The following is a 27,037-nucleotide window of genomic DNA, read 5'->3' as shown; positions in this document are numbered from 1 at the left end:
TTTAATTTACATTGACACCCAACATTCCCCCTTGAGCAGTACTTAGTGACAGCAGCAATGAAAAACTCCCCTTTAACAGGAAGAAACCTCGAGCAGAACCCGACTCTAAATGGGTCTGCCTTGACCAGGAAGGTTGAGACACAACTTGTGATACTCAGAAGTATTTTTCTCTGAAACCCTCAAAACAACTTTGTCACTAGTCCTGGAAATGTCATATCTGCCCTGCTCTACCTATAGCAGCATCTATTTTGACATGATTTACTGTATGCTTTGAAATCATCAACACACACAATGAGAACAACAAAAAAAGGAGGAAGTGCTCAGTGCTCAGTTTGTGACGGGAAACATGGCAATATGTGGTTTCCTTCTCCTTGAGTGAGCGAAAGTGTGACATGACGAGGGACTTCCATGACATTCAGACGAATTCTCACCGTCTGTTACAGAGAAAGCCAATCTGTTTCTGTAAAGCTTGTCGCTAATGACACTGATAAGTAACACAGTCGGGAAAAATATTTTTTTACTTATGATATGATAATGGTAATGGTTATTACTGGTCAGATAACTTGTTTGATTTAGTGCAGTGGCAATAAATATAATCAAAACCTATCAGTGGGTATAGATTAATAATTGCTTGAGTCTTGGCTGCTGTATGTGTCCACTCCTAGCATGTGTGTGTGGCTTTATTGTTATCAGCTCTTTATCAATATCAGAGGAGTCACTTGCAGCAGAGCGTTTCCTGTGCCTCAGAAGCCTCTGCTTTTCTTTGAAAGCACGTGTGCTGCATGTAAACATTTCAATGAGGAAGTGCTGCAGTCAACGGAAAATAAGCTGATGAGGGGTTTCGCTTTTGTTGTCTGGCACTCAACCGAGTTACTATCTGTGCACGCACCCTTACACTACATCTTTTTGAACTGTTACATAGCCATAAAACACAGGTTGCCATGTATTGATTTCTGGGCAATGCAGGGAGCCATCAAGAGCTGTAAATTTCTGGAAGACACGTATACCAACAACACCGTTGCCCCGTGCACTGACAGTAGTTTCACAGCAATTGAGGAGAGTGTGATGGCAGCTTAGAGGTCTGCAATGATCACAGCGCCTTTGTGATGAAGTGGCCGAGATGAAGGCCAATTGCAGGGTCAGGTGTGGAAGTGAATAGCGGGTCTGGAGTACCGGTGAGTGATGTGATTGGACGGGCAGTGTTCTCCAAGCGTGGAACCCCCGTCACTAATACCCCATGTCACTCATCATTGACCCTCTGAGCACCGGATTTACACACCTCTGTTTTCACTTTCTGTCTTGTACAACAGCTTCCTGAGAAGCATTTCTGTGCAGGGAGAGATGCAGTTTGGTGAGCTCCATCCTCGTTCGTCTCACAGTGCAAAACATATTCAGCCTATTAATATTCTAAGGTGCCAGTGCCATCTGTCTCCTGTCAGGATTTCTGAAACTGGAGGATTACCAGGATTCACAAAATACACCTCCTAAAAAAGGTTAATGCTGAGAAATGTGCCTGCCTTTTCCAAGATTTTAAGTAAATTCAACAACAAAGATGTAAACACTGAATGAGTTTTGAGCAGAGCTACTTCATCACATACATACTTATGCACACATTCGCAACTGCAATGAATGTCAGTGCATACAGGCAGGTACAAAACAAATCTGCCATGATACATGCTATACATTTGCACACAGTCCATTGTACATGTTTTTTTCCCTTAATCTATCAATGTCTTGGCTGAAAATGGCTGCAAATGAAACTCTGCTATACTGCACAGTATGCCGGTGTGGATAAATATATAATTGTTGTAACAAAAGTTAAAGTATATTTTTACGGTAATATAGGTAAACCTTGCTAAGATTATGTATATATTTTGTTATTATTCTGTTCTTAAATGCTAGCTGGTAATAATGTGTGGTTAATGGACCAGCCTTAATGTACAATGGGTAAAACAACCACTATAATTCTGTACATATATACATTTGCTGCACTATTTCTTCTTATCTAATTATGTTTATCTATATTGTTCTTGTAAAAAAAAGAATCTGTATTTTTTTAGAGCTGAAATTTTTGTAGTTAATTAATCTGCAACAAGTATTTTTAAGCAAAAATGTAAAACATGACATCGGTCAAGCTTCAAATTTGTGAGAATTTACAATTTTTTCATATAAAAGTAAATTGAATCTCTATGGGTTTTTGACATTACCTTAATTGAAAATTGTCACTATTTTCAGATCATTTAAACTAAATGATGAGTTAATTTCATAAGAATAGTAATGATAGTTGCAACACTGTAACAGTCTATTGCAGTAAAGATACCTTATCCTCTTGATGCTTTGAGTGCAGTCATTCTTTTGATAGTCTATTAGGCAATCAATAATATTATGTCAGGGGGAAGTCTATAGCACATCACACGAATGAATAAAACATAGAACAAATGTCCTGGGAGAGACTATCCAGAATGCATTAGTCAGACAGCCTTGTGACATTGCCAAGTAAACAAAACACAAACTGGCAGCTTTTCGCCCCCTAAAGCTAAAGACACATAGTACAGAGAACCAGTAAGAGAAAACACACATATACTGTACAGGGCGAGGGCAACACAAACATAGTGCTTGTTTGTTAGTGAATGAATGGAAGCATTGAAAATGGGACATTTCTTGTCTCGACAAAGGAAAACAGCAGAGCAAGTTGTTAGATTTATGAATCGTGCCTGTCTCAGAGCTGAACAGCGATATGTTGTGTTTCAAAATGACATGACTATCAGTTAAGCATCTGGTTCAGACAAGGCTACACAATTGGAAAGAGACAACAATCTTTTTATGTCAAGGAAAAACAGGAAAGGAGGAAAGGTAGACTCCTGAAAAAGTCTTTGTTCCTCAGACATTCTTGGAAAACAGCATCACATTTCCTCACTCATCCTCAAAGGAAGAAAAGAGGAAAAAAAAGTGACCTCTCCTTTAATGGGCAGCTGATGATGTCATATCACTACACACAGATTCTTTGGTCTCCAAGTAAACCAGCTCCTCTGCATGCTGATTGGCTGGCTGGCCGCAAGAGGGGGAGGGATTTTGGATTTTTTTTCTTTCTCCCTCTCTCTCCCTCTCTCTCTTTCTCTCTCTCTTCCCCCTCTTGCTTCTGGATTAATCCCGGTGCCTTGTGAGTGAGCTTATCTCTTCTTCTTTTTCCTTCTCTCTCCCTCTCTCTTGTAACTTGTCTCAAAACAACAATTATTCTCAATGCAGTCTTGTCCAAGTAATCTTATACGACACGGCAAAAGGGATGATTTAGAGGACTGTGTTGTCATTAAAGGATGATGAGGTGTGAAACATAACTGAGGTGTTTATCAGCTTGGGTTTTAAGTAATTATATTAACAAAATCAATGAAGTATCCCTACACTTACTTTCCTTGGCTAAATCCATTTCCTCAAGTATTTTTATATTCCTCAAGTCTCATCCGCCTGCGGGCTCTGCTGGTTGTTTTTTCTTGGCTGTGATGAACAGTGGCCTGAACTCTGCATTGCACTGGTTGCCCTCTGCAATGAAACACAATGCCATGCGCCTCTATCACAGTCATGTCTGGGGCTACAGGTGACCAGCTGTCTGCCTGTGTTCCTCTCCTCTGGGACAGCTGGAGCCATCAATCAGCTCCCCCCCGAGCACCCGTTGTGTCCGTCTGCCCCGGCCTGACCATGACAACAACAACAACAACATCGGACTGTCTCATCTGGTCTGTCAGTCCTCCGGGGGACACTTCTTGACTTCTACGAACACAAATGTTGTGACTTTTATATACTTTGTTAAATTAAAGGCTTTATTCAGGCTTTCTAGACAAGCTCTCTAAATCTCAGCTGACACTCTCAAATCCTTTAAAAAAACAAAAAAACATGTCTATTTATCGATGGCTTTAGCCTTTCACGCCACACCCTCAGTCTTCACCTAAGGAGTACTTTTATGACGCCTGTGATGGTCATAAATTGATACATTGTTGAGCCACTCCACTCAGCACGTGCAGTCACAGGCCTTTTTCCCTCCGCAGATGGAAAGCATTGGAGCCCATTATTGTAGTCTTGGAGGGGCGTCTTCCACCATGAACTCTTTGGCACACTTTTAAAGAGAGTGGCCTTAATGTATTCAGGCCTGATTCAGTTTTGGCACCAGGGCTACCATCCCCCCATCCTACACACACACACACACACACACACACACACACACACACACACACACACAGCTCTTTTCCTTAGAAGAGAGGGTAAACATGTGTGAGTCGCACTGTTCCCTGGAACTTTTCCTTGTTTATCAAAAAGGGAATTGATGGGCCTGACAGGGGACTTCAAAGGGCAACATAAAAAGCATGAGTTCCACAGCCAAGACATTTCCTGTTTATCTCCAGAGAACTTCATGAAGGACACTTCATCAAAGAGCCAAAAAACCGACGTGAGAACTCAGGACAAGTTTTTATTTTTATTTTTTTATTATAGCCAGGTTTGCTTTTTATATTGTGTGTCTATGGAAACAACATAGCTAAACCTGTGTCAGTGATCTGATGTTTGCCAACGCAGCAGCTATAATTAGGCTTTACGCTGAACCAAACCACAGAGAATGTCTCGAGGGCTCTCAGAGTCTCGTCAAACAGAGGGCTAATTGTTAATGTTGGTGATTATTTGGTGTATTTTTTTTTTTTTTGGTGAAGAAAGCAGAATTCCTGAGTAATAGATGTGACTGCTGCTGCTGCTCATGTGACCGTCGGTTTCTTCCTCTGGGCTGTGGATGGCTCATTGTTGTGTCTTAAAGAGTTGCAGGGCGACAGGGAAGCTAATTGGGTGGAGTCTGTCTGGACTTACAGACTCCCAGGCTCTCAGTGCAGCATTACAGTGACACACACCTACAGTATTACACACGTGAAAACAGTCATAAAGACATTATTGTTATTATTACATCACCATGTCTGATTAGAGATAACAAAGATTTACTATGCAGTTAGTACTATTAAATTTTAATGGAGCCGCTTAATCTTTTATTTCCTGTGATGAACTCAACATCAGGTTTATTTTGAAGGATTTTTATGTGCTTTAAATGGTACAAATAAAACCTATTTCAGGATTTAGGAGTGAAAATCTATTTTGTGATTTGGAGTCCTAAAGTAACACTTCACCCACTTCTTCCATTTTTTTTTTCTTGCAGTAACAACAGTGCTAAGGCTACAATAACGCTGAAAATGACACTTTAAATTGCTCCCCTCCATTCTTGCTTTAATTACAGTGCAATTAGGTTGCAACAGTCTGTGATTAAATGGATATATTATTTACCTTGATCTTGGCTATTTACTGAAGAAATGCTGTATGTTTGAACTACTGAAAACCGAAAGAAAAACATTACTTTTAGTCTTTTTTTAACCCTATCTTTTGCTTACAGTGTTGCTCACAGTATTGTCTCACTTATCAAATTTAAGCATTAGTGTTCACGCTATCTTAATGTCAAAACCTCTAGGAGTTCATCTTCATTCTTTTGATTTCTTTAATCATACTGCTGGACACTTCAACCTTAAAGTACATCTTCCATGTTGTCAATCTGGAGCTTTTCTCACATTTTCACCATAACTTCTAATTACTCCTCTGGGCATTAGCAGCCATACTTTTTGTCATAGCATATACAGTGTATGTATTATCATGAAGCTGTTCATTTTGTTTAAATGTTAATTTATGTGAAAGTGAAACTACTACCTCGGAAGCAAATGACTGGGATCAAGTAAATCCACACATTTAATACATTTCCTATAACCTGAATTTTGAAATCATATCTTAGTTACTAAATATAAACCCTGTGGTCCCAATAAGCAGTAATGGGACCATTTATGCTGTCATTCAGCTGGATATGCTTGTTTTACGTTAGAGGGTGACGCCCCAAATGGGGCCCCAAAGGCTCCACAAGCTAGTGAGAAGTGGGCCCTCTATTAGCAGGGGACAATTAGCAGAGCTCTATGTACACAGCTTTAGGAGAACCTCTCCCCAAATATCTGAGTGGAGCACCTGTATTGACATTGGCAGAACACTTTGCTCCAATGTTCAGGTCCAGCTGAGAATGATAGCAAAGCGTCTCAGTGCACTCACCGTGCATGGGCAGCTAGACTTGTGAAAACCAGAGAGAAGTTCAGCAGAGGACGGACATACTGCTGCTTCTGGAAGAATGTGTGATCCTGATTACACCACCTTGGAGTTACAACACCACTGAATTGTAGATTTCAAATCACCAATGTGCTTTAGTGGGAAAATTCATTCTTGACTTTGGAAACAGTAGATTCATGGCCGACACAAAAATCAAGTCTTGAAAAAAAAAGAAGTAGTATTTTCAACATTTCCTGCAAGTTATTTAAAGCGGGAAACTCCTCTGAAGGGCAGAACTATGTATGAACTAAAAATAACTAACATCTAAAAGAATTTTCTCAGGACATTCCTTATTTCCCCTTTTAAGTCATACCAAATAACAGTAAACTACATGGTAAATTATTAGGAAATGATGGACCCTTAAAATAAATAAGTGAATCTTAAATCATCTGCATACTTTGTTGGACTTCAAGAGAAAGAGACTAAAAATGTTGTAATCAGCCAAAAATCAAAGATCATCTTGTGTACATTTTTAGCTGAAGAATGTAAACTCTCCCAAAGGAACTCAGTGTCCTCCAAATAAATCTTGAGTCTTCCAATAATGTGGTACGGTTAATTTTGTCATACCACTACTAAAGTAAATTGTCACTGTAACACAAAACACAGAACATAGATTTACAGTAATGTCAGATGAGTCTCTCTACAGAAGAATCATTTACAGTTATGATGGTTTATCATAATAAGGCAGCTGTTTCTTCTGAAATGTTCACTTCCGTCTTCCATGAACAGAAAGTGATTCATAAGTTCATGCAGCCTCCTGTTCTCCTTTAACTGGAAATAAGCCACGCCACACAGCATTACAACGCCTCCCACGTCACTATATAGAGATGATGTTATCGGTTGAGTGACGACACCCGTCTCACTGCTTACCAGTTAGCTCACAGAGAAGAATCTGGGAATCACTGAAAGATGTTAATCAGGGTTTCTTATCAGTTTTGGATAAAAAAAATAAACTCAAGTATTGTTTTATTTAAAGATAGGAGAAGTGTTGTTGTAATACTGATAGTAGATTTAGCTGTTTGTACCTGTTATCTGTTCAAGACAATGAACCATGTACAGCAGTGGAGCCCAACATCTGTAGCTTGTGAAACACTAAAAAAAAAGTTTCCCACAAAAATTACACAATATATCATAATATTAGTGGCTGTAGTGACATGCGGCAGTTGAGATTAAGTGAATGTATGTCGACAAACTTCCTCATTCTTTAATCATGATTATCCAGAATTATTATTTTTTTCAAAAAGAAAAGACAAAAAAATGTAGCAACATAGCCTATTTTTTTTTTTTTTTGGAGATCCTTTAGATGTGTCTTGCAGCCCTTTGTTGGGGCGCCAACCTCCAGGCTGAAAACCACTGATGTACAAAATATTACTAGTAGCTGATAATATTGGCCAGTCAATATTATTGGCCTATCACAGATATACCGATATTGGCATATATGTTGAAATTGAAGTTATGTTAAAGTTTGTTAAACTTTAAAATATCACACCTCCATTACACACTTTTGTCACAAGTGTTTGATAACCATATTTCAGGGATCATTGTAAAAAATTTAAAAAAGGAAGTTTATGTATTGTGTTGTGTGTTATGTGTTTATGTATAAGATATATATATATAAATATTATATTGGGATATTGGGATTTTTTGACTACCAACTACTATTTGCATCAAAAATACAGTATTGATCAGATCTTATTAGGCTACTCTAATTCGCCTATTAGCCAATATCATTGTATGTTTAAGTTTGAGCATAGTTGTAGTTTCTTAGTGATACAGTGTTACTATTTATTAAAATCCAACCGGATGTATTCACAAACTCACCACCAGAGGCTCATCCTCAGTGGCTCAAACGCAGAATTTATTTCCTTATATGACATTATACCTTTATGTTAATACATTAAATGACCATCGGAAGGCTGTTTGGTCACGCAGGTAGTAGACTGAGCTGAATAACAGTGGAGAACAGGCAGGAAGCGGCGTGGGCAGCCTCCCTGTGTCACAGCCTGCGTCAGACCAGACGCTAGGAGGGAGTTTTCCACTGACGAAAAACGCAGCGCTTCTCGGCAGTCTGCTACAGACAAGGGAAGCGCTTCAGCTGGTACGGAGCCCCGTACGGCAGACACACACAAGACAATAGCACCCGAGGATAAACGCTGTTATTCGTTTGTGCCATTTGGATTACTACACTGTTATCCCACCGGCTGTTTATCCAGCGCTATTTTGTCCCTAATGGTGATCGGATACTTGAATTGGTGGTGAGTACACAAACAGAATCAGTGAGTTCGCTGTCGGGTTATTGAACACCGTAATTTACGTAACCTCCGCGGAGGAGGGAATCCAAATAGTTTGAATGTTCTTTCCCTTGAGTCGGAGACATTTAAACACACAGGCTGTGTGAAGGAGGAAACAACATGTGGTTACAGATGATGGGTTCTCTTTAAAACAACACTTTACATACTAGTCGGATTCGCCCAACTTGACGCTTTAAAATGATTGTAAATATTGACACGGTTGGCTGCCTGCAGGAGTGACTTTAATTAGATTCATGTCTGTTTTACGCACAGGTGATCGCAATGTGATAAGAGGCAGAGGCATAAAGAATAATTTGTTGATTTAGGCGAGATTCCAACAATCCGCTTCATTCACTTATTGATTAATATATTGATGACTCAGTTTTTTTTTCTACGGACTTCACAGCTCAGAGTAGACAGTGCCGGGTTTTTACATTTTAGTGTGTTGCTGCTGTCTTTTCATTGACCCGAACAGGTTGGCTTTGTGTATTAAGCCTGTGTGGAGTTGTTCTCGTTCACCTCAGTGGTGCTGGTGCGCCTCTTGTAACTAGAGCGACTCCTGAAGGCACTACATCTGAACACACAGCTGACGGGGGCTGCTGTCATTAGAATTAGCATTAATCATGAGGAATGATCGGGTGGACAGGGAAAGAGCACCGGCTCGGTCTCTCTCTCACTGTCTCTCTTTCTCTGTGTTATATAGCCACTGCAAAAATTTAATGATTGATTTGAAACCATTCACTTCGAGCTGATTTGATGATTTCTATGCGGCTGTGCGCCAGGTGCGGGCGGGGAATGTGGAGTGCCTTCATTGTTTGACAAATAGTTTAACGTTGCCATAACAACAAATGTAAATGTGTTCCATGTGTCATCACCAATTAATATGATGGCGAAAGTTTGTGATTTAATTTCTATAAATGGCTCGAGTGTATCACAGCTGCTTGCCTTTTGTGTGTGTATTTGCGTATGTGTAGGCTATGTGTGTGTGTGTGTGTGTGTGTGTGTGTTCATTTATTTAAATTATTCTGATCATACAATAGGCTGCTGATCAGAAGCTGCCCCTTAATGTTTCTGTTATGCCACCAGGATATAATCTGAGGCTGTTGTTTTATAGCTAGAGCCAGGCTGTATCTGGTTTTGATAGAGCACTGTAATCGTCTCTAGCGCGACCTCACCCGGATCATTTTTGGAATCATGTTTTCATGGAATTAGGCTACAGAGAGCTGAATGATCCTTTGTTTACAGAGAGGTTATATATCACTTGGTGCTGTGCATTTCTTGTGTTGTGTGTTTCCAAGAAATGTTCAGTGATGTGAAATGCCTCTTTATCTCCACTTATATAATAGGATATTCCATTTAAGCTCACATTTAACACCCTGAGCTCCCTGTGGTGATCAATAATAATGATAATAATAATCAGTGTTTTTGCACTTTGATGAAAGCTAACCTAAAGGCAGCAAGATGTCTGTGCAATATTTAGAGATTACAGCCTTGACAAACACCGTCCATGCCTCCTTGTCTCCATCATACTGTACTCAGCTAACCTTGTGGTGCCTGCAGCTGTCAGACACAGCATTGATAATTTGGATGGCCACTTCCTGTGCACTGCAGTGTATGTTTCACAACCTCAGGAAGCCCACACACACTTTTAGTATCTGTCTCCCCAGCCGGGAGAGGCAGTGGCAGCGGCAGCACTGGGTTCAGACAAGGTTGTCTGTGCCTGCTTCATTTTGGTCACGCAGGATGGCCCCCACGCTTTTGTGCCTAGAGACATGAGGAGGAGGAGGGGGAGGTAGTGGTGGTGGTAGGGGGTGCAGGGAATCTACTGAAGGTCTCCCACACAGCAGTGGAGAGCTCCCATCTGCTTTGTCCTCGCCCAGCATTCCATACAGCAAGTGTCCCAGACTGGAGCACGACCCCTGAACCCACAACTCCCCCCTCACACACACACACACACACACACACAAACATAGCTGCATGTTTGGTGCTTGCAGACTGTCATGCAAAGGAATTTTTTCTTGAAGTTTTTTATGCATTGCACTGTCTCTGATCTGTAAAAAAAATCACAGCCACATGCTTCTTTTATCTCTCACTATGAAACAATTAGTGCAATTAAAGAGAAAAACCAGCCATGTTTCAGCATTTCTGTGTTTAAGCTCTCTCTCTCTCTCTCTCTGGTTTACAGTAGGCTATGTGTAACCTAGCCCAAACCACTAAGAGTGCACACACTGACTCTTGCAGGTGATTCAAGTTTGGCCTGCATAACAGATTGTTGACAGCTGAGGGCATGGCAGCTCCACGTGCATGCTAATACCCTGTCAGGTGTGGCTGTGGAAAGGTAGTGTTTGCTCTCCCTACTGCCTCGTGGGAGGAGGACTTTCCAGTGGTTAGCAGTAGAAAACACATCTGGGTTAGATAGAGCCTGTGTTCTTCTCCCACTATTACAGTGAGAGTGGCGCTGCCAGAATGAAATTCCTGCGGCTTGGAGACATGACATTATTTATTTGTTTTGTACGATCCTCCCTCTTTCTTCCCACTACCTCTTCTTTTTGGAATCAGTGTGTGCACGGGTCAAGGCAGAGGAACAGAATGTTTCTGTGGCACAGTCACAGCAAGTTCTGGGCTTCCAGTGAGAACAACAGGCTCATAGAGGAGAAAACAGGAGCTCTCCCTGCATTGTTCCAGCAGGTGGAGCGCTTCTGAGTAACAGCTGAGTTAAGAATAGAGCCAGTGTTTCCCCAGCTGTGCAGGAGCTGGAATTCAGCCCGCCGTCACCTCGATGGCTCTGATCAATTACCTCCGTCTTCTCGGTGACAGAGACTGGAAGTGAGAGGTGCAATACCTTGAAGCCTGGAGGGACGGCCTGCCCAGACACGCTCCCACACACGCAGGAAGACTCCCAGGCTCATCATTATCACATTTTATGAGCACTCAACTCAGTCAGTCAGTCATTCAGACACTGCACAGGGTTGTCAGTGTGCCATGTAAATGCTCTCGGCTGGCTAAGATTAGTGCGCCTTGTCACTCCCACCCACACTGTTATCAGCTGCAAAGGGGCTGGACAAGCAGTGCAAGGGGGCAAAGTCAACTGTGACTTGTCCTGTTGGGCTGCAGGGCAGTTTAAACAGGCTCGTGGGTCACGTTCCTAGATTTGCACGGATGCATATGTACATGCACACATCCTTTTAAACTTTTTAGGTTTTTATTGACCTTTTATTGACTAGTTTTTGTTCTCCTGATCATGTCTCCTAGAAAATTAATTCCTTTTATTAACTCTTACTGAGGTTTCAGGAAAACTAGCAATTAATCTTAAAATACGCTTTTTAACAGTTATTATAGTGAAGAGGTTGAGCAATGTTAGAATTTAGTACTTCTTTTGTTAAATATTCTTGAGGAGTGATTGATTTGAACTTTTTTTTTTATACTTCCCATCCTTATAATTTAAGATTCCTTAATAAGGACTTGAGGAGCTGTCTGCAGTTAAAATATAAATTAATTGGGATTCTGAAGTCATATTAACAGCCTGTAGCTGCATGTATCAAGATAATCTTATTCGACTGACATAGTTATGCATTTGACTTGAGCTGTGTAGTGCTTCTGGTGACAAATCTCCTCGCTGGAGATTTATCTTCCCAACTCTGTGACAACTGGCTGGGGAGCACCTCAGCGGATGCGTCCTTTATCTGCCTGCCTGTGTGCGGTTGATGGAATGACAGTGATGCATAATTTAGTGTGCGTTGAAAACATGCTGTGCTCCCTCTCTGGCTCTGGCTGTCCGATCACATCCATTCTCCATTTAGAGCAGACATTCACAGGCACCGCTTCTTGAGGAGCCAGCTCTGAATTCTTCTCTTTTATCTTTTTTTCCCCTTCCCTCTCCACCCTTTTTGCAAATGAGTCATTGCACGATTGCTGTCTCTTTACCCCCAGTCCCTTGTTCCATCCGCTCTTCCTGCTCTCTTGGCTCTGGGTGCAGCGGCTGAGCAGGCTGAGAAGCTCCAGATTGACTACAAGCCGTCCCCTTGCCAGGATTAACCTCTCGCCATTGTTTCTGCCCGTTGAACAGGATTAACAAATCAATGTGTCAGGTAGACTGCAGTCAAGAGACAATGACCCAGTTCTGACACCACTGCCCCCCCACTCTCTCCCTCTCCTCCCCCTTCTGCCTCACTGCAGCTTTTAATTAAAAAGACTTTGCTTAGCTGGCGCTATGCACTCCCTTGAGGATGCCTCACAGCTTTGTTTTCATTTTTTTACACAGAATTGGGGGTGGGTGCGATGGCAAAAAAAAAACGTAAGGTGAACCCCATGTGCGCTCTTCTCACTCTTCTCATGCACACAGATGCATATGCTGAGGTGTGGCATGAAAAAACACATATGTTGTTTGGTGAGTGCAGCTCACAAGCAACAGATGCTGCACCCAGGTGTTCCTAAATTGTTTCAAGGCTAATCGCATGATGTGATGATATTAGTAGCTGTGAGAGGCATTTGGAGATTATTTCCTGCTCGAGTGAGTTGATGAAAGGGAGTGAATGCTTTTCTCGTTGCTGAAGCACAGAGGTGGTCACAGCATGGAGGAAGTCTTTTTGTTTGTTGCAGAGACAATGTGAGCCAGCGTGACCTATTGCAAGGTGATTCATTCATCATATGTGCACTAGGGACAGCAATATCTGACTGCAGCGATAGCTCCCAATACAGCAGCAAAGTTGCCCCCACCGCCTATATAAATGTGTTAGCCTCTCGCCCTTGACTCTGACTCCTTCTTTATCCTTGTCAATGGGAAGACTGGTTTTACATAATTGCTCCCTGTTGCATGCTGAAAATGACCTGCTCCGTACATACCTGCCTCAGCTTTTTTTTTTGTTCCCTCCGCCCCCTTCTTTAAGTGCTGACACTTGCATAACATCTTGATAAGACAAAGCAAGCATGCAGGACACATGGAGTTAAAGTTTCTCAAAAAGTCATTTGAGGATCTCTGGGCATGACGTATCCTGCCTTTGGCACATTTAGCTGTCTGCTAAGGTATAGTGGTCACAGTCAAGCCTTTTGGCAGGACAGCTTGGTGTCTGTGTGTCTAAGCCATGTTCTGTGTAATAACTGACATGGTTAAATTTAACATGCTAAACTAAACACTAAAATAAAAGAGTGCAAAAATGACAATTGACAGATTTTGTAGTTGCTTACAAACAGTTATTTTACAAAATTATAGGTATTACCTAGCAAATGTTTGAACAAACACAGCTAAAAATAACTATAGATAACATGCTCAAGCTGCAGCAGCTGTAAGTGATTTGGCTGCGATTCTGAAGACAATAAACAGTTTGATGGTGATATGATCTCTTTATGGCTAAAGTAAAAGCCTCCTTTCCCATTCCACATCATTGTAGGGAGTGTCTGCTCTGGAGTTGAGCCCAGTCATGTCTTCCCTCTCCCCTCACTTCCTTCCTCCCTCCACCCCTTCTCTGTCCCTCCTTGTTTAAGTTAGCAGGAGCTCGGCCCCAGACTGTGACGATGACCTGTCTCGTCTAACAGGCGTCCTCACCTCGCACTTCTCAGAACTTGTGAAGATGACTGTCAGTTATTTGTCATAGCTACGTGACGCATCTCTGTTCCATAACCACAAATTACACCAGCAGTAAACCTTCCATCTTATCACAACATGTTAATTTTTCATGTCAGTGGTTTCTGTTCTTTTTCCCTGGAACAAGCTGAGAAAACAGGAGGTTGAGCTGGCAAGCATTATTCATTGATTTTAAATAAATAAATAAATAAAAAAAATTTAAAGACACCAGCCAAGCTTATATGTGGAAGAAGTTTAACAGATATTAGGCCACATTTTTGAAGATTAGAGCGTAATGGCATTTCCATCTTGTCAAGGCTTTTAACTGATGATCATCTTTTCTCCTGTCTCCTTCTCCCTGCCTGTCTCTCTCAAAGGATTGATTGTTTTTATCGCTGAAGCAGCAGCCCCTCTCGCAGGAGCACTGAAAGAATGCATTGAGGAGTTGCATAACAAAACATCTCTACTATGTACAGCCATACATATTTACTGTGAGGGCCATGCCAGCACATTAAACAGGACAAGTGGCAAAGTGCCCCGTCTTCGGCCCGGCGTGTTTTGATTGTTAAGGCTGCCTAACAGAAATGATTGAAATTAAATGTCTCTTTAGATGATTTGGTCACCTCCCTGCTCAGTCCTTTTACCAATCAATGCATTTGCTGAGCTGATGGGATTTGGAAGAGGGTGAAGGGTCCAGTAATTGTTGACTTATGCGAATAGGCTTGATTGATTGTTTCCTGTGCCATGGCGAACTCCCTGCCTCAGCTGAGTGCAGCACGAGATGGGCTGCATACGGTCTCACATGGCCGAGCACAGGACTCACTTGTATCTATAACCCTGTGAAAAGCTTGTGTGTATATCTGCCATGCAACATAATGTTACTGTTTTCTTATGAAATTCAACAAAACAAGTTATTTAATGATCAATGCTGTAAAAATAATCATGAATAACTTGCTGATAATCCTTCTGTCTGCTCCTTCCTGCAGATTGTTCACACTAACGCCATGAGTGGGCTTCTCAAGAGGAAGTTTGAGGAGGTGGATGAGGACCCATGCTACTCCTCGCCCTCCTCCCTCTCCTCTGCCTGCTCAGGCTGGGACTCGGAGGGGGAGAGCTGCTACTCGGACACCCTGGATTCCACTCCCAGCAACCCCAGCTCCCCAGCGACAAATTTCAATAGTGAGTGTCCTCTTTCAGCGATGACAAATCATACAGAGCCAACAGTACATGGTTCTTAATGTGTTCTTTCGCCTTGTCTCTACTGCTCAGCGGAAGCTCTGAAAAAAAAAAACTCATAAAAATGGGGCAGGGGTTAAGGAATTTAGGCAGCTGGCAACCCATAAAACACTTGACAGAAATGATTTCAGACTTCTGCAATGAATACTCCTTTTGATTTCATGCCCTAAAGCGGCAAAATGGCTAATCGCATTATGCAGTGGCTGCTCACCTTGGCTCCATCTCCACCTTCTTCCCGGAGCCTTGCAGACAGACAGAGCCTCACCTTTCGTGGAGATATGTGGGTCGAGCAGCTTCAGGGTGTTTCTGTCTGGACCTGGTGGGTCCGTCTGCTGGCCTTTAGGGGACGGAGAGGGATTGTAAGGGAGAAGGGCAAAAAGTTGTGAGGTTTCCAGGACGGTGGGGCTGGGAGCCAGGAAGAGAAGCGTGGCAGGTTGCCAAAGCTGGGAACACACAGAGCCTTGTCTGAAGCCCGGGCATGCACCCAGCACAGGTGCTGAAAGAGGCTGGGTGAGGGATACAAAAAGAGGGGGGTAGGACTATCAAGAAAAGAAGACATGCAGACACATCTAGAGGAGCAGATTGTGTGGACTATAATCCGGTGTTTGTGTTGGACAGAAAGTTGTTTGCCATTGTGAGGTGAAGGGGGGGAAAAACAGCCAGCCAAGCTATCCCATTTATAGGCAGCGAAAAAGGTGTCATTTGTCTCCTGCAGGTGTCATAAGCTTGACTGAATTTGATAGATGTGAAGCTGAAACTGGCAGTTTGTTTCATCTGTATTACCCCCTGGCAGATTACACAATATATTAAAGCTATTGTCTGCCTGTAGTGGGAGAAAGGTTGCTTTTCTTCCTCCGAGCTTCAATTTATCACACCAAGTACACAAATTTACTTATTTTACCTTTTGTTTCTGACTTGACTTTGGAGAGCACTCACAAGAAAGCTCAGTGGCTGAGAAAATGGGAATCCACCACAAGTTTCCCTACCACATAATAAAGGTAATGCCCAACACATGTGGGGTATTCTCATCCTTTTCATTGGCAGCTTAAGCAGAGGAAAATGTGACTTGTCTGAAAGCGAGGCTCAAGAGTCGTGTTGAATATTCCTGGGAGGAAGAAGTTGAATTTATAATAAAGCTTGAATAATTGTTGGGCTTGTTCCCACATATGGTTGTACTTTGATTCCCATATGGTTTTATTGTATTTGTCTGAGTGAAACACTGCTAGTTGCTCTGGCCCCTGAATGCTTTTAACAGAGAAAAGACCTTTGACTCCTGTCAGTTACTGGGCCATTTGAGGGTATTGTCAGCTAGCAGGGTGGGCAGTTTTTATTCCTGTCCTGAGAGCTGCACTGAAGACCCCTCTCCCACCACCTCCACCCACTCAATAGGAAAATTAACAAAGTCATCTCTCCTACTTGGACAAGGTTCTGAACTGTAAACCTCTTCTCCCTCCACAGCAACATCCATCCTCAAGAAATCAAAGAGGGCGCGACGGGGCAATGTTACCTTTGACCAGGTGACGGTGTTCTTCTTTCCTCGGTGTCAGGGCTTCACTAGTGTTCCCAGTCGAGGAGGATGCACTCTGGGTATGATGCAGCGCCACAGCGCGCTCCGCACATACACACTTGCTGAGTTTGCTGTGGAGCAGCGGCTCCTACGCCGGGAAAAATTCCTCAACAGACTCAGGGAAGAGAAACTGGAGGCTCTCAAACTGAAGGTGAGCAAATTTGCACAGAAGTGTGATTGGTAAGGATGTAATATGTAAAATCCTGACACACAAATCCTATGCAACAATTACATATTTAATGTCTTTTTCTCTTCAGCTGACTAAGAATGGAACCCAGGAGAGCGAGGAGGCGGAACAGTTGACGGTAGACGACATCCCTGAACAGGACATCGACATCGGTGGAGCCAACCTTGACGAAGGCTCTTTCCTCCAGCCTTACCCGTCTAAACGTCGCTACGCACTGCTAAAAGCAGCCGGTGTGAAGAAGATCGACAAAGAGGAGAAGAGGCAGCTGCACGAGCTGAGGATCTCCAGGGAGAACTGCGGTTGTGACTGTCAGGGCTTCTGTGAGCCAGAGACCTGTAGCTGCAGCCTGGCTGGCATCAAATGTCAGGTAAGAGCTGAAAAAAACCCTAAAACGTTATGCTCAGTAGGATTCAGAGGTTCTAATAAGAAGAGAACAAATGACAATATAAGTAGTGGCTTCTGTATGTATTTGAGAAGTAATTTATCTACTTCTTCCTGTTTCTTATAGATGGACCATTCCTCCTTCCCATGTGGCTGTACCAAGGACGGCTGTGGGAACACAGAAGGTCGCATTGAGTTTAACTCCACCAGGGTACAGACGCATTACATCCACACTATCATGAAGCTGGAGCTGGAGAAGAGGCTGGAGGAGCAGTCTAGCACAGAAGAGGAGGAAGAGAACACGAGTGAAGCCACCCTATTGCAGACTACCCCTCACGGATCCCTTGGTTTACCCATTCAGGCCGAACACCCCTCCATACCCGCAGTGCCCTCCTTCCCCTTTAACTCAGATCTGGCGGCAGCTGGAGAGAACAGTTGCAGCAGTGATATGACAGACTTATCAGACTCTTCAGGTCAGAGTGAGTACTCCGAGGTAGGCGAGAGCCTGTGTGAGCATCGCACCCAGCTGGATGTCGATGAAAAAGGCCTTAGCCGTATCCTCAGTTTTAGCGACACAGAGAACTGCTCAAGAAGTAGCAGGGACGGTGGGGATAAGAACAGTAATAACACTTGCTGCCCAGATCAACGGCAAGTGCAACAGCAGCCGTCTACCGAGGCATTTAGTAGCTTTAGCATGGTGGATTTTGCTGACGAGAATGACAATATAGACGTTGCATTGTTGGACTCTGCAAACGATCACACAGACAATCGAGCAACAGCCATCTCAGAACTTTTGGATGAGAACGCCAACCAGGGAAATGCCCTGTTCCATAGCAGTAGTGTGCCACACACACCCTCCCCCACCATCGATCGCTCAGCGAGCTATAACATGGACTTGAGCCTCTCCTCAGAGTCAGACCTAGAGTTCTTTGATGGTTTCCCCTGCTTGGGGCCCAGCTCACTCTACAACTCCCTCAAGGAGTACGAACACATGGACAACTTTTTTCAGTTTCAGTTGCCTAGTTACCCCAGCCTCCCTCCGGCTAGTGACCCCGGGACCTGCCTTCTGGAGTCACTGATTGGCCTTTCAGAATCTGTCCCAGAACCCCCTGCCACATTTACAGACAATCAGCTGTTGGAGGAAGCCATGAAATTGTCTGTGATGGAGTCTGTGAAAGTTTGACAAAACGTGAAAATTTGTGGACAGTACAAGAAGAAAACAGGGGGTTTTCGGGGGGACTGTACATGCACATAAGATGTCAATGTCAACATGTTTGGTTTTTGGAGGAAGCTGTGATTTCCCTCTTGCCTAATAAATGTTTAAATTCCAGACTTGCCTTCAAAACGTTAGCAAAGCAGTTTGGGAGTATTGCTGTGTGAGATGGCAGCTAGTGTTAAAAGTGGAAAAGACACAAATTAACGATCAAATTGACCAGGCCCACAGAAACCAATGATGGCTCTCAATTCCTAAGAAAGCTCTTTTAACCAAACCAAGATCACCAACCATATGCTTAACAGGAATCAACTTTACCGAGGCCAGGTTGGGAATCTCAACACAGCTGAATGTGCACCTCAGGGATATTTTTCTAGCTTTCTAGCTTTTGGAGGCAATGTGTGGTGACCATTGCTGTGATGGGCATGGTTTTGCCTTCATATGAAAGTCAAATCACAACATAGTCCTGTTCATATCTTCCCTTTGGGCCCAGATGACTTGAGTAGGTTGGGTCCTCCTTTTGTGTTGAATCCTGAAGCTAATGGACTCTTTCTTCTCAAGATCTTTCCTAAGGGTCTTTATATGGTACAAAAAAACCCTCTAAAAGCTCCTCGATCAGCACTTTATCTGTGAAAATAGTTATATATGAATAGGCATTGTTTTGGTTGTATGGGGTCGATTCAACAGTTCAACGCTAAATTATGGAGTTTCATATTTATGAGCGGGGTGACTAGAAATAATGCTCATACCATTAAAAGCTGTAGCTGTATTGTCTTTTATTACTTTTGTTTTAAATTATTTCCTTCATGATTTTATTTTATTTATTTCAGATTATGCCTACTTTCACTCAAGAAGCACTGTGGTTTGATATTTTCACCTAAAAGTGCAATCTTTCTTCCTTTTTTCCATATCATGTTTTGGCATTGTTATGGGAAATCGGACCACAAGTCCATCAGAAAGTATTTAATATCTATTCTCTTATACAGTACATTTAACATTTTTTTGTAACTTATTATTTCATTATTTCATTAGTTATTTAATTTAAGACATTTTGGCAATAAAATGGGCTGTTGTGAAGTTTACTGGATGTGCCTGCTTATCAGGGGAGCCATGCCTGCCAATGGTGTGTGCACAGTGCTTCCATTTAAGCTTTGGGACTGAAAACTGTGGAATCTCCCTAATCACTGAAACTAAATTATGGGTCTATTGTATTGCTGCCTATATTGTAACCATAGAAAAATTACACTAATATTTTGTAACTAATTTATGTAGGTTGACAAAAGAATTCTAATCACTGACAAATTGAATATTTTATTAATAAAGTTAAATCAGTCATTTTCAATCTGGGACAACCTTTGTAATATATGAATTATAAAGAAATGTATACTTGTGAAGGTTATCGCTCTAGCATTCTGAAGTATTTTTCATAGGCAGTCTTATGGTTAGATATCTTAGCGAAATGCCACTAAAAAGTAAATTGAAAAGATCAATTTGATTGTACTCTGAATTTTCTGGAAGTCTGTGACTTGGGTTACATTATGTTATAAATTAAGGGTTAAGGGTTTTTGTGGATAAAAACTGCATATATTATACATTTTTTATCACACACACAAAGCCTGAAAATTGAAGAGTTGCCTCATTAATTATAGAACAAAACCTTTCAATGGTGATTCTGCTGTCACCAGTGTGAACAGTTGAGGGACACTAGAGAGCTGATGTACATATCTCACCCTTTTTACAGCTGTGTCAACAGCCTTTCTGGACCCTTTAGAAATTATGCATGCAGGTCCTGTTTGTTAAAACTTGTTCTGATTAATTGTATACTTTGAAAAGTGCAGAGTGCACATTGGAAATGTATTATTCGCTTTTTGCCTTTTTGATTACTTTGAAATCCATCCGATATATGTTCTTATGCCACGAAGAGGGCACTGATTTTTGCAAGCAAACATTTGTTTCTCTTGTATAAAAAACATCAATTCTCATGAAGAAATGGCAACAGTGAGTGTTTATCAATGTAATGTATTACAGTACAGCTTTTTTTAAATTCTTTTTTTCAAAGAACGTGTCTTACTTTTTGCCTTTTCTGTTGTACATATTTCTGCTTGAATGGTCCTGCAGAGCAAACAAAGCTGCTTTATTTTTTACATATTCACACTTTAACCTGCTGTTCAAAAAACAGTTTCTTTCATCTAAGCCATTTTGACAGCCTGTCCCTCCAAATAATAATAAAAAAAACATTTTCTAAATGCTTGACTGTGTAACTTTTTCATGTGCTGATACGTTAGATTGAACATAAACTAACTTTATGCTACATAATAGACATCCTTTGTTAAGTTTAGATTCACAGATAAGTGAATATGCCCACAGAGTTACTCCCTATCAATTTAAGTATATTTAATGTAGTCTTAGCAACCTAATGCAAATCAGTTTCAAAGGTTTTATGTTCTAATCTACACAAAACAGTATATTTTCTACAGCATTAAAATCAAACCTCAGGTTAAATGAAAGAACTGCCTTTTTGCCTTTTTTCTGTGTGTAAACCACTGGAATTCATCTGTGGTTTCTGGTCTCCATGGTTAAGAGAAAAACACCGACTTTATGTGATGTCATGCTGTAGTCTCCCGACTACCACCACAAACATATGGCTGGAGATCTCAGACAAAAAGGAAATGTCGGGCCAGTGACTGCATATAGCTCACATGTGGCCATCATTAAGAAGATTTGGTTGTTGTTCAAAGTCTTAAAGGTAGATGTTGCAAAAATGTTTGGTTTTCTTTGATTCTGGCTACATCAAAAAGGTTTTACCCCTTACTGCCATGTAGCCACTTGAGTCGTTTTGCCTCAGAGAAGTCCAGTCCCTTTGGTCTTTGCCTGAAAACATCCATTAAAACATCCTTAGGAATTTTCCATCCTCTGGGGTTGCAGCTTGGGAGGTCAGAAGATCAGGATTTCTACTTAAAGTAGTATTCGCTAAGTGACCCTTAAATTGCGGCCTGTGTTTTCAGACTTGCTGGTTTCAAGCAAAGTACAACTACCCAGAATGCATCTAGAAAGCCATATATTTTTTGAGATTGTGAGAAATTACATTACAGTCCTGAGAGGAACCAACATGCTTGTTTAGTTTAAACATGAAGCACTTTCGCCACCCTTTGGGTAAATTCAGAACTACATGCCAATGTGTACTAGGCAACTTAAAGTCACATCAAATGAATGTTACACACAAATAACTGGGATGCATTTTGAGGATTTTTATTTCACAGGTTCCATTTGTCAATTTGGATAAAACACTGTGCCATCTATTGAGTAATCTGAAAAAACAAAAAGACACAAAAGTCAGGCAACTGAATCAATCAATCAATCAGTAATGAATGAATTAATCACACTTTACGGTCAAACACAGTGATCTAGTTAACAGGAGGCTTACTGAAAGTATCCAGTCCATGAAGGATGACACTCTGGTGAAGACGGTGGGTTTATTTACTTGGTTGCAAAAACCAGCTGGACCATAACTGACAACACCATGGACCCTCCAGATTCCATCGGTGTGGCAGTGCAGGGGGCCTCCAGAGTCGCCCTGGGACAGGTAGCAATAAGAACAGTCACAAAAAAGAGAGGGTCCAGTTTGGAGACTGTGCAATGACCAGTTGGGCCAATTCAGCCTCATTCATGCAGCTTTTTCTTAAACAATTAGGAAGAAATGGTGATATGGGATGGTCTTTTGATCAAATGTATGAAAGTGAAAAAGTTTTATTGCCAGAAATGAAGGCCAAAGTATTGTCAAAAAGTAAGAGTTTTGCTTCTGATGTGTTCTTCTTTGGAGGTGTTGCTACTTTTAACAATTTCAACAAATAATACACATTGTAATTTTGAGTTGAGGCAAACTGGTTGCTGTACCTGGCAGCCTGATATGACTCCATCCCCTCCAGCACAAATCATGGTCTCTAGAGCAAAGCTGCCCCACCACTGAGGCGTTGAGCACACTGCATGCTCCACCACATCGATGGGAGCTTCCTGCAGGATGGCAGGGACATTTCCACCATCTGTGAAAACAAATAGTGAATGCATATATGTGAGCATGGCGTGTGTAGACATACAGAATATATACTGCATGTGTGAGTCTACTTACAGTCCATCATTCCCCAGCCAGTGATGTAACAAGCGAAGTCATGAGGCACTATCTCACCAGGATAGGGAAATTCAGCAATAGCCACAAAGCCATTGTCGTACACACCATCAGCCAGTCTCATGATGGCAATATCATTTCTAATAGAAATGGAAATATACAAAATTGTGTGTAGTATAAAAATCCTGAGTGTAAAAAATGCTCAAACTCTAAAATTATTCCTGAGGGTCAATACTGCTTGTAAAATAATGGTTTTGAATATAGCCATTTTTAAATTGGGACTAAATAAAGATAACAGGCCTATTACTTTACCCATTGCCAAGGTCTCCATTCCATTCAGGGTGGACAATGATTTCTTCCACGCGAAGAAACTGCTCAGTGCCTTCATACTCAAACAGGTTATGTTCACCCACCACCACACGGTACAAACTAGGTTCCATGCTGACAGAGACAAATCAAGAACATAATATGCTTATTTACAATCATCTATGCAGTAAACCAGGAATAAGCACATAACAGAATGTACAAGAATTGTGCATGACTTTTTAGTGCATTTAGTTTGACAGTAAGACAGACTTCTAGATGTTACATGTTCAAATGCAAACATGGGAGGTGTAAAGTTGATGCCAAAAGCTCCAACCTGAGGATACAGTGAGCCGCAGTCATAATGTGAAAAGCACCAATGAGGGAGCCTCCACAGATGTGGTACCAGTAACCATCATTGTATGAATCATACTGGAGAGAAGCCTGGGGGAAAACAATGTGATGGATATTAATATCTCTGTGATTTTCAACCTGTTGACTTGAAAATGACACAATATACAATTTTTAACTACCTGAAACATTTTGAACAAAAATACTATACTAATCTATAGTAATAAAGCCTACTAAGCCTACAAATAACTTCTCATCTTGGACAAAAGTATGCCAAAAGTGTTCAATGTTGATTACATTGATATACTTTTTGCACAGTTAAGAAGACTGAACTTAGGACATTCATTGTGATAATGCAAAATCTACTGCACTGTATCAGTAATTTTAAGACAATATATTTACCTGTGATTTCCAGAAGTTGGGTCTTGCATCCCAGCCTCCTACGACCCTCTCATTCTGCACACCATAGTTGAAGGGTTGTGCCTTAGCACAAATCAACCCTACAGAGTATAAGAATATAGTATAGAGCATTTAAAAAGTATTGGTAATTGCAGCATGTTGATGAATTTCTTACCAATGCAGGACAGAAAAGCCACTAGTCGAAACATGTTGGACCTGTGAGGTACAAACACAGCTGGGCTTTATTTATATCATTGTGAGACTGGCAGACCTTCAGAAAGTGTTGGGTAACTACTGCCTTAACCGCCATTATCAGTAATCCTTTTGGTTAATATTTGGTTAATATTAGAACAAATGTACCCCTCATGTTATACTGAGAGATGGGGAACAAATGATTCATAGTGTGAGATTTCTTCACAGGAATCTATTTAAATCTGTCAAGATCCAAATCAGATACTATAAAGATTTGTAGAGTCATGTGAAATATGATGTTGTATTTGTATGATTTACAAACTTTAAAAACAGGTGCTCACATTTCTTATCACTAGTGGGAAGAGAGCAGGTGCAGTCACTATAAGCAAAGGTCAACAAAACTGTGGAAAGCACATCTTAGCACAAACTTCCATACAGATAATCGTCTCAACAGCCAATGAGAAAAAGAAAATGTTCCACAGGCTGTTACAGTATCTGAGCTTATCAGGTACACTTTTTAGCAGGATGAGACATGTGCTTATTTTAGCAGGAGATAAATATGAGCAAGAAATGTAGAACAAACATAAATAACTATTTGTGCATAAAGAGTTTCATTGTCTATAGAAATGCATGAAGGGCACAGCAGCATTGTATGAAACACAAAACTTTTAATACATTACAATTATAAGCACTAGATAATGATAATGTTTGCTGAACGATTAAAGTGGTTGGCGAGTGACTAAAACTGCCTGAACATGTGCTGATGTATCTGGCAGGATGAGTGGAAATCGGCCAAAGCACGTTTATTTGTATAGGCAGTTCAACAACAAGGCAATTCAAAGTGCTTCACATAAAACATTAGTGAAAAATAAACACATTATAATAGGACATATAGATGTATATAAATACAATTAATTAATAGTGTTAAAGAGTTAAGAGTATAGAAAATAAAAATAAGCTAATAGGAGCGTGAAAATTACAGTGCAGAGTAGGATATTAATCAAAAGCCTCAAATTTGAATTAGTTTTGTCTTAGGGGACAGAAAAGAGACCTGTCCCAGACAACCTCAGCAGCTCATAACAATGGTTGGTTTATAGTGTATCAAGAGATGATAAATATATTTGAGCCCTAAACCATTCAGTGAATCAGAGACAGCTGTCTGACCAATCTTTTAGGGAGACCTGCAAAGACACTGTTAAAGTAGTCAAGTGTAATAATTAGTGTCTCTTTTTCAATATCTGTTTTAAAACTTCAAAAAGCAGCACTAACAGTCTGATTGGCATGATGAACACAGCGTCAGAGATCATTGGCAGCTGTGGTGCCATCAGGATTGAGAATGATTTGGAAAGCATGGGAACGTGGAAATGAGTATCTTAAGCTGGTGTCACTCTGCTCTCAGGGTCTTCTGACTGAGAACACTGCTGCTCCTGGATGGGAGACAAAAAAATTATTATTATTAGTGGGTTGGGTAATTGTATGTTTTAATGTTTGGGTTTTATTTTTATTTCACAAATTGCATGTATTTATGTTTTTTGTTTCCAATTCTGATTGTTAAATGTTTGTTTTAGGTAAAGCACTGAGTTGCCATTGTGTAAAAAATGTGCTATATAAATAAAACTGCCTTGCCTTGCCTTGCCTTAATTTGATATACTTTAATTTTGTGAGTTGAGCTGAGATGCTGTTGCTGTCGTCATTCCATCCACCTGCCACATGGTGGTGACGGGGAGGAGGTGGTTTGCACACAGCAAGCAAAGAAATGAAAAAGCAGCAGTCACAGTGTGGTTGCCTAGAGGAATACCATAACAAAGATTATTTTGGGGACTTCACAAATGAAAATGAAGGGTTTTTGAAAGTGTGGGAAGGTGGAAGTGACACAAATAGAACTGAAGGGAATAGCAATGTTTACCCATTATATTTAAAGGCATAATAGAGATAATCTGAATTAATTTATGGCAATGCTTCACTTCAAAAGAGAGACATCAGTTGAAAGTGAATAACAATGATTACTTTGATGACAGAGATTTTCAAACCAACCATACTGACTGCAATCACTATTGGCCTCAATTTTTTTTTTGGATCACTTAATGGCTAAGAGTAGGGAGGAAATACTGAAAAAAATAAAGTTATCAAGTATAGTTTTCATGCTCTCCCACAACGGAGAATCAAATTTCAACTCTCTCAAGATGGAAATCATCCTTACACATGATGAAGATCATCCTTTGTGTGTTAATGATCAGTCAATCAATGTGATTTTGTAAATCAAATTAACAACATAGGCTGTTGGCTGCTAGCTTAGCTAACCAGTTATCTATCAAAGTATTAGTTGTAAAAAGAGATGCAAAATTAAATTCAATACAATAGCTCTGCTATAAATTTTCTGAAGCTTATACATTGTTGACATTGTGAAGAAAGTGATAAATCTGCTTTATGTTTATTATTGAGGTCATAGTGGGTGATGGTGGTGTATTAGGGTGCATTATAATGAATGGTGACTACTAATATTTTGTCCACAGCATTAACATACACGATGGGTGCAAAATATAGCCTAAGGAAGACCAGTCAATATAATGCACCATGATGCCACCACCGACCTCAGTAATAAACATAAAGTAGAATTATCACTTTTTTGACAATGTTAACAAAAACTGAAAATGTATTCAAAACAGTAGAATTTATGGAAGAGTTGTTGTATTGACTTTAATTAGATTGCACAGGTGGACCTAATGAAGTAATTGTATAACATTAATGAAATGCTGAATTAGTTTACCACAGCAATGTTCCAATTAAGACTACAATTTGCCAATTATTTATGTGTAAAATGTTCTTGTTAAATGTCCGAAAATGTTTTTTCATTCATCAGACTTTCAAGCTCTGACACTAGCGTTGTCTGTCGCTAGGCAACCGCGTAAAGCACAACTTCGAGGACGGCTAATCGAACACAAGCTGTTCTGTGTCGTCACGGAGCTCGGCATGGCTCGCACACGGCACTGCTCGATTTTTCTGGCATCTTTGTTTATTAGCTTTGTCTGATGTCAACCTGGCAGAATAACATGCGCTAACATAGCTAGC

The 27,037-nt window shown here is 40.9% G+C and overlaps 2 protein-coding genes across 2 annotated transcripts; one reads left to right on the top strand and one right to left on the bottom strand.

The window, feature by feature from the left end:
• Positions 1-8,252: 8,252 nt before the first annotated feature.
• Positions 8,253-18,803, top strand: csrnp1b (cysteine-serine-rich nuclear protein 1b). The gene is made up of 5 exons (XM_053342608.1): positions 8,253-8,420; positions 15,003-15,195; positions 16,711-16,970; positions 17,077-17,373; positions 17,515-18,803. The coding sequence occupies exons 2-5, from the start codon at positions 15,021-15,023 to the stop codon at positions 18,568-18,570; spliced, it is 1,788 nt and encodes a 595-aa protein (XP_053198583.1). The 5' UTR covers positions 8,253-8,420; positions 15,003-15,020; the 3' UTR covers positions 18,571-18,803.
• A 3,040-nt stretch (positions 18,804-21,843) lies between these two features.
• On the bottom strand, positions 21,844-23,908 carry LOC128382623 (chymotrypsin-like elastase family member 1). The gene is made up of 7 exons (XM_053342621.1): positions 23,780-23,908; positions 23,364-23,470; positions 23,036-23,164; positions 22,727-22,863; positions 22,495-22,640; positions 22,025-22,174; positions 21,844-21,908 (listed from the first exon to the last, which is right to left on the bottom strand). Exons 1-7 carry the CDS (start codon positions 23,906-23,908, stop codon positions 21,897-21,899), a joined length of 810 nt encoding a protein of 269 aa, XP_053198596.1. The 3' UTR covers positions 21,844-21,896.
• Positions 23,909-27,037: the final 3,129 nt, after the last annotated feature.

The sequence above is a fragment of the Scomber japonicus genome, chromosome 21, assembly GCF_027409825.1.
Source record: "Scomber japonicus isolate fScoJap1 chromosome 21, fScoJap1.pri, whole genome shotgun sequence".
Lineage (NCBI taxonomy): Eukaryota > Metazoa > Chordata > Actinopteri > Scombriformes > Scombridae > Scomber > Scomber japonicus.
This window is presented reverse-complemented; position numbering and strand designations above follow the sequence as displayed.

Coding starts and splice junctions, on each gene's coding strand:
- csrnp1b (XM_053342608.1), top strand. CDS start 15,021: ATGAGTGGGCTTCTCAAGAGGAAGTTTGAGGAGGTGGATGAGGACCCA. Junction 15,196..16,710: donor CCCAGCGACAAATTTCAATA/GTGAGTGTCCTC, acceptor CTCCCTCCACAG/CAACATCCATCCTCAAGAAA. Junction 17,374..17,514: donor TGGCTGGCATCAAATGTCAG/GTAAGAGCTGAA, acceptor TGTTTCTTATAG/ATGGACCATTCCTCCTTCCC.
- LOC128382623 (XM_053342621.1), bottom strand. CDS start 23,908: ATGCTCTATACTATATTCTTATACTCTGTAGGGTTGATTTGTGCTAAG. Junction 23,471..23,779: donor CCAACTTCTGGAAATCACAG/GTAAATATATTG, acceptor GTTTTCCCCCAG/GCTTCTCTCCAGTATGATTC. Junction 23,165..23,363: donor GCGGCTCACTGTATCCTCAG/GTTGGAGCTTTT, acceptor TGTCTCTGTCAG/CATGGAACCTAGTTTGTACC.